Raw genomic sequence first — 6,000 nt, forward strand, 5'->3', positions numbered from 1 at the left:
TGGCATCTAACAACATATGAAATGCTGCTGGTCAAAGATCTGGGGAGGGGTATATGTGGAAAATGTGGAAAGAAAATTAACAGTTTCAGTTTCATTCAAAACTTTTCACTTTCCCCTTCATTTTTTTAAGAAAAGAATCACAGTGAAATTATTCAATTAGAAATATTTTGTTTATATTTTTTTCATTAAAAAATTTGGACAGAAAAAGGAAAAAAAATCTGTTTTGAAAACTTTATTTCTATAAATTTCAGTTTGTATTTTGAGTATCCCCTGTATTTCTCTCCAACACTGGAAGTGGCAGGGGGGTTTCATATTCCATCGCTCCCCACCCCCAAGCAAGCCAGTACTCCCCAGTCCCCCAAAATGTTCAGCCCTGGGTGCTCACCTCTTTGCTGCCCCCTCAGCCCCCCTCCAAACCTTCCCCATACCTGACTTATTATCCATTTCCTGGAGGATCGGGGGCTCCTCTTTGGGGACACAGAGTGGTTCATACTGGTGTCCTGGGGTCTCAACTCGTCCCACCTCCTCCTGGGATACACATTCGTGATGGGGCTGCAACTGCTCTAGCTGGGAGCCGGGAGCATCCCATAATGCCTCAGGGGAAGCCATCTTCTCCGAAGTCACTTCCTCAACCTTCACACGCACCGTGACCTGAGGATGAGCCAAACACACCACAGTGTAGCTGGTCCCCGGAACCCACAGGGGAGAGTGGAGTCTGAGAGGGGAGACGTCAGGGAACGTCCTCAGGAAACACAGAGATGGTGGAAGGGACCACAGACCCAAGCTAGATTTCCAGGCTCAGCAGGGGGTACTGTGGAGGGCAAGTAACAAAACAGAGACCCTTACAGTAACACAGGAGCATAAGAAAGAGGATGCCCCTTGAACACACTCTGTGCAGGGCCCGAGGCACCATGTCAAATAGCCAATTAATAATAAGAATAGTAATAAGCTAAATGAAGTGACGCCCACACAACCAGGTTCTGCCAGGTCAAACAAACAGATTGTCAGAGACTTGTGCAATTAGGCGCCCAGGAACTGCCAGACTGGATCAGACCAGTGGTCCATCTAGCCCTGTATCTCATCTCTGACAGTTGCCAGCACCATACGCTTGAGAAAAAAGTGTAAGGACCCCATCACTATGGGAAAATCTTCTCCCCAGGAAAGATCCCTCCTGAGCTCCAGTATCTAGAGGTCAGCGGAGGTAGATGAAGTTGGATATATACTACAGGTCGTACCTTGCTGGTCCGGCACCCTTGGGACCTGACCAATCCCGAACTAGGAAATTTGCCGGACCAGGGGAGGTCAGGTCAATCCCGGCTCCTCTACTGCTGCCGGCTGCGGGTCTGTGCTCCGGCAGCAGCAGAGGGGCTGGTATTGATGGAGCAGAGACAGGGTGGTGCTTGGGGGGAGAAGCGGGGCAGCTGCAGAGCTCTTTGGCCGGGGTCCCAGAGTGGAGCCCCACAGACGGCAATGGAGCCCAGGGGCCGGGAGCGCTCCTAGCCTCCAGCCACCAGGCTGCGCTCCTGCCCCCGGCCACGGGGCTCTGCAGTTGCTCCGCTTCGTCCCATGAGCGCCACCCTTTCCCTGCTCCTCTCCCTCCCTCCTTGAGCTTGAACGCCACAAATCAGCTGTTTGCGGTGCTTCAGAAGCTCTGGGAGGGCAGGGGAGGAGTTTCTAAGCCCGGGGCCACTGGCTTTTCCCCGTGAGTACTCCAGCCCCGGAGCACCCCCGGGGTCACAGTGGATGCTGGACCACGGATGTTGCCGGACAAGGGAAGTCCAAATTAAAGAGGTACAACCTGTAGTAGAATCCTGGAAAGTCTTTCTATCCCTAAATATATCCAATCCATTTATTGTACCCTGCTCCATTCTAGGCCTGAAATGACATATGGTGTTGGGTGGAAACGGACTTGAAGTTTTACATTTTGCTTTATGCCTAGTGGCTTGCCATCCCCTTATTCATGTAATAGGAGACAGGGCGAATAAAAGATCCCAGTTCAATGCCTCTATGATATCCCTTCTTATTCTTCTCCTTTCAAAGGTATCCTGATCCCTTTCTTCCTCTAGCTCTGATCGTGAACCAAAGAGAGTTTTGCAGCCCTGATTCCCTTCAGTACCGGCTCCTACATCCAGCCACCACTCCCCGCCTAACAGGAACAGCCTTTGCTCTCTGCTTGCTCTAGGGAGGAGGACTGGATGCTGAGTTTACGGCACAGTAATCTGGTCTGTGACCATCCAGTCTCATCTGGAGCCTATCTATATATTTGGCATCTTCTTCCCTTCCCACCAGTCTCCACTGGGATTATCAAGTTAAAATATTCTTACCTGCTGCTCCCATAATCCAGCCTCTGGCTGCCCCAGTTGGAACCCCTCTGCCAGGGCCACCGCTTGGGCGCAGTTCTCTGGGCCACGTTCCCAGACCCAGCTCTGCATTTCCTCTGGCAGGATGGTCAGGAACTGCTCCAGGATCAGCAGCTCCAGGATCTGCTCCTTGGTGCGGCTCTGCGGCTCCAGCCAGCGATGGCAGAGCTCCTGGAGGCGGCTGTAAGCCTCCCGGGGCCCCTCGGCCTCCTGGTAGCGGAATTGCCTGAAGCACCGACGCCGCATCTCCAGGCGGGTGTCCTCCCCTTGCAGGATGGCAGCTTTCACCTTCCCATAGTCTCTGCTGTCTCTAGCCTCCAGGCTGCTGTAGGCCTGTCGGGCTTTTCCGCTGAGTGCCGGCACGAGTCGCGTTACCCACTCTCCTCTCGGCCACTGGCAGGCATTAGCCACATGCTCGAAGTTGGCCAGATAGGCCTCAATATCGTCCCCTGGTGCCAGCTCAGGCAGCTGTAGCGTCACCGGGGCCGGCACAACTTCAGGAGGGGTCCATAGGGCCTGCAGCACCTCCTGCCACTGGACTTCCCAGCGCTGGGGCGGCTCGTCCTGCCTCTGAAGCCTGGACTGTTGCGGAGCCGCCCATCTCAGTAATTCCCCGATGGTCCCAGAACAGACAACAAAGGGAAGGTTCTCTCCCTGCTCCACTCCCTGCCCTGGCTCGGGGCCTGGTGGATCTTGTTCCTCCCTTTTTACTGGGGGCTGCACCCCCTGCTCTAAAGGCACCTGTAACTGGAGACCCAAATCTGCACTTGCACGTAGTTCTGTGGCCATGGTCGGTCTCAGGAGCGGCTGCACTCTCAGACGCCAATCTCAGTAAACATGCATGGGACCTGTCGGGAGCATCCAGCCTCCTCCTGCACGGCCTGCAGCAAAAGATCCATATGAAACGCTACATGAAAAGTACGTTATTTAGGTTGCAACGCCAACCACTTGAATGTTAGGAAATTCCAAGATCTGCCCACTCAACATTAACTCTGCCCACTCGTGCATCCATCCGGTGTCCTGAGAGTGTCCTGTGGAAAAAAATAGTATGTAACTATCTAATTAAATGAATGCAGATGAATAAAGCAGGTAACTGTGAATCTGTCATTTCCTAACTTATGAGTGCTGCTTGACTTTGCTACCTAAATAATGTTCTTTTAACGGAGATTTTCGTATGGAATTTCCAAATATTTTTATTTGAATACAGACATTCCCAGTACAGGACCAGCTGCTGTTGGGTGATCGCGAGTCCAGCCTTATAATGTTTGTGTTCAGCTATTATTTCGGCAAGCTGCTGACGTTTTCCTGAGGAACAAAATCAAGGGAAGGGAAATGGCCATTTTTAGCAGTTTATACCTCAGCCAGACCTGAGCGGAATTTCACGGGACAAAGACGAGGCGCTTCTCCAGCCTGCTGCAGAGAGCAGGGGAATGGGAGCGTCTCAAAGAAAAAGTGGCAAGAATTATTTTGTAAGGGAAAGTGTTTGGTGACCTAACTAGAAGGGCCACTACTAGAGCCCCCCCCCCCCCCCCACAGTAAATGTAGTGAGGGCAAGACCCACGACTTGTACCCCCAGCTCACTCCCCCACTTAGTACAGACAGGTCCCTCCCTGACCCCCTTGCCCATGCCCCCGCCTCCAATCAGCACAGACAGGTCCCTCTCTGACCCCCCTGCCCATGCCCCCGCGCCCTGCCTCCAATCAGCACAGACAGGTCCCTCCCTGACCCTCCCCTCCCCCCAGAGGGAGCTGCAAAGAGAAAAGCCCCCACCTGGGGGATATGTCCTGAATGGGCATGTCCCCCTGAGCATCGGGGTGACCGAGGAGTCCCTATAGAGCAGGGCAGGGGGCATCAGCCCTTCTCCCTTATGGCTCCTGCAGTGGGGACATACCTGGGGCTGGGGGCTCCTGTTCTTCCGATCCAGCGCCTCCGTCTGCCCTGTTCTCTCTGGGTATCCAGCAACTGCTGAATCCCCCTCCCCCGTGCCCGGGCTTCCCCTATGCTGGGGCGCTGGGACACTGGGAGGGGGTGTCCCTGAGTGGGGGAGCCCTAGCCGATGCTGAGGGGCTGGTCCTACCTAGGAAGTGACAACGATCCTGGAGAAGGGTTAATCCCACCTCTGCAAAACCAGGACTGGCTGGGCTCGCTGTCAGTCCGGACGAATCCCTCCCCTGCCTTGACGGCCAGCCCCTAATTGGGATTGGATCATGAGGGACTATTGAATTTCCAGCACTCCCAACTCAGTTTTTTAGCCTCCCCCCTGCAACAGCTGCAGCCTCTTGTGAGGAAGCCTGACAGACCATCCCCTCACACAGATACTGTAATACAGCGATGAACATACTATAAGAACCGCCCTGGAATAGAAATAGACTAGACTAGACTAGCCCATCACTGTAATGCCACAGTACCAGTCAGGCACGGAGACATTTAACCTCAAATCCACATGGTCTGCGCTAATTGGGGGATGCTGCACAGACACACAGTGACTGAGATCATTGTGCCAGCAGGCGCTGCACAGACATTCAGGGAGAGACAGTCCCTGTGTTGAAGTGTTTGTAAACTAAATAGACTAGAGAGGCAAAGGGTGGGAGAAAGAACATATTGCTCCCATTTTACAGATGTGTGGATTCTAAAACCAGGAGTGATCACTGGATTATCTAATCTGACCTGCCTAATCTAAACCACATAATGGAGATCTCAGGCACAGAGACTGAGTGACTTCTCTAAAAAGAAGAGGAGCAGAAGGGGCAATTGGGCAGAGGGGCTTGGTGGGTAACGGTGCTAGACAGAGATCCGGGGCACCTGGCTTCTGTTTCTAGCTCTGTAACCGAGTTCCTCATTTCCTCTCTCTGTGCCTCTGTTTCCCTTCCCATTCTTTATCTATCAGGTCTGTTTAATGTGTCTGCTCTTCAGGAACGGGATATTCTTTCACAGGATGTCTGTACAACACCCGGCACAAGGAGGTGCTGATCTCGGTCACTGGGTTTCTGTGCAATGCCCAGCACAACGGGGCACCAATTTCAATCACCGTGTGTTTGTGCAGTGCCTGGCACAGGGGCGGCGAGTTATATACACTCGTGGTGCCCGGGCTCCAGCAATATTCAGGGCCCGGGGGCCCTGCTCCACCAATGTTTGGGGCCAGGTCTCTCCCCCAGCCCCGTCTGCCGCCCCCATGTGCCTCCACCGAGTGTCCCCTAGCTCACACTTGCTGCCCCCGCTCACCTCCCCCAGGACATCAACTGCTGCCGCAGGGTCCTAGTGCCCCCATCCACTAATGGCAGGGTAGGCTGCCCTTACCCTGCCCTTCCGCCCTAGCCCTGAGCCTCTCCAATGCCCCAAACCCCATAACCCCATCCAGAGCCCTCATCCCCCCGCATCCTAATCCTCTGCCCCAGCCCTGAGCCCCCTCCTGCATCATGGATCCCTCATCCTCAGCCCCACAACCCTCTGCCCTAGCCCTGAGCCCCCTCCCACACTCCAAACCCCTCATCCTCAGCCCCACAGCCCTCACCCCTGCACTCCCTACCAGAGCCTGCATCCCCTCCCTCTGCACCCCCTCCCAGAGCCTGCACCTCTCACCCCCTCCTGCACCCCAACCCCTTTCCCCATCCCAGAGCCTACACCCAAACTCCATCCCAGA

General features: G+C 54.3%; 1 protein-coding gene across 1 annotated transcript in view; it reads right to left on the reverse strand.

Moving 5' to 3' along the window:
- Window positions 1-4,451, reverse strand: part of LOC117876323 (zinc finger protein 665-like) — a 32,817-nt gene extending 28,366 nt beyond the window's left edge. Inside the window, exons 1-3 of the mRNA XM_034768362.1 lie at window positions 4,252-4,451; window positions 2,325-3,391; window positions 429-651 (exon numbers count right to left, since the gene is read on the reverse strand). Coding sequence (XP_034624253.1) covers window positions 429-651; window positions 2,325-3,149 — 1,048 coding nt within the window. The 5' untranslated portion in view covers window positions 3,150-3,391; window positions 4,252-4,451. The remainder of the gene's footprint in view (window positions 1-428; window positions 652-2,324; window positions 3,392-4,251) is intronic.
- Window positions 4,452-6,000: the final 1,549 nt, after the last annotated feature.

Source organism: Trachemys scripta, chromosome 4, assembly GCF_013100865.1.
Source record: "Trachemys scripta elegans isolate TJP31775 chromosome 4, CAS_Tse_1.0, whole genome shotgun sequence".
Classification (NCBI taxonomy): domain Eukaryota; kingdom Metazoa; phylum Chordata; order Testudines; family Emydidae; genus Trachemys; species Trachemys scripta.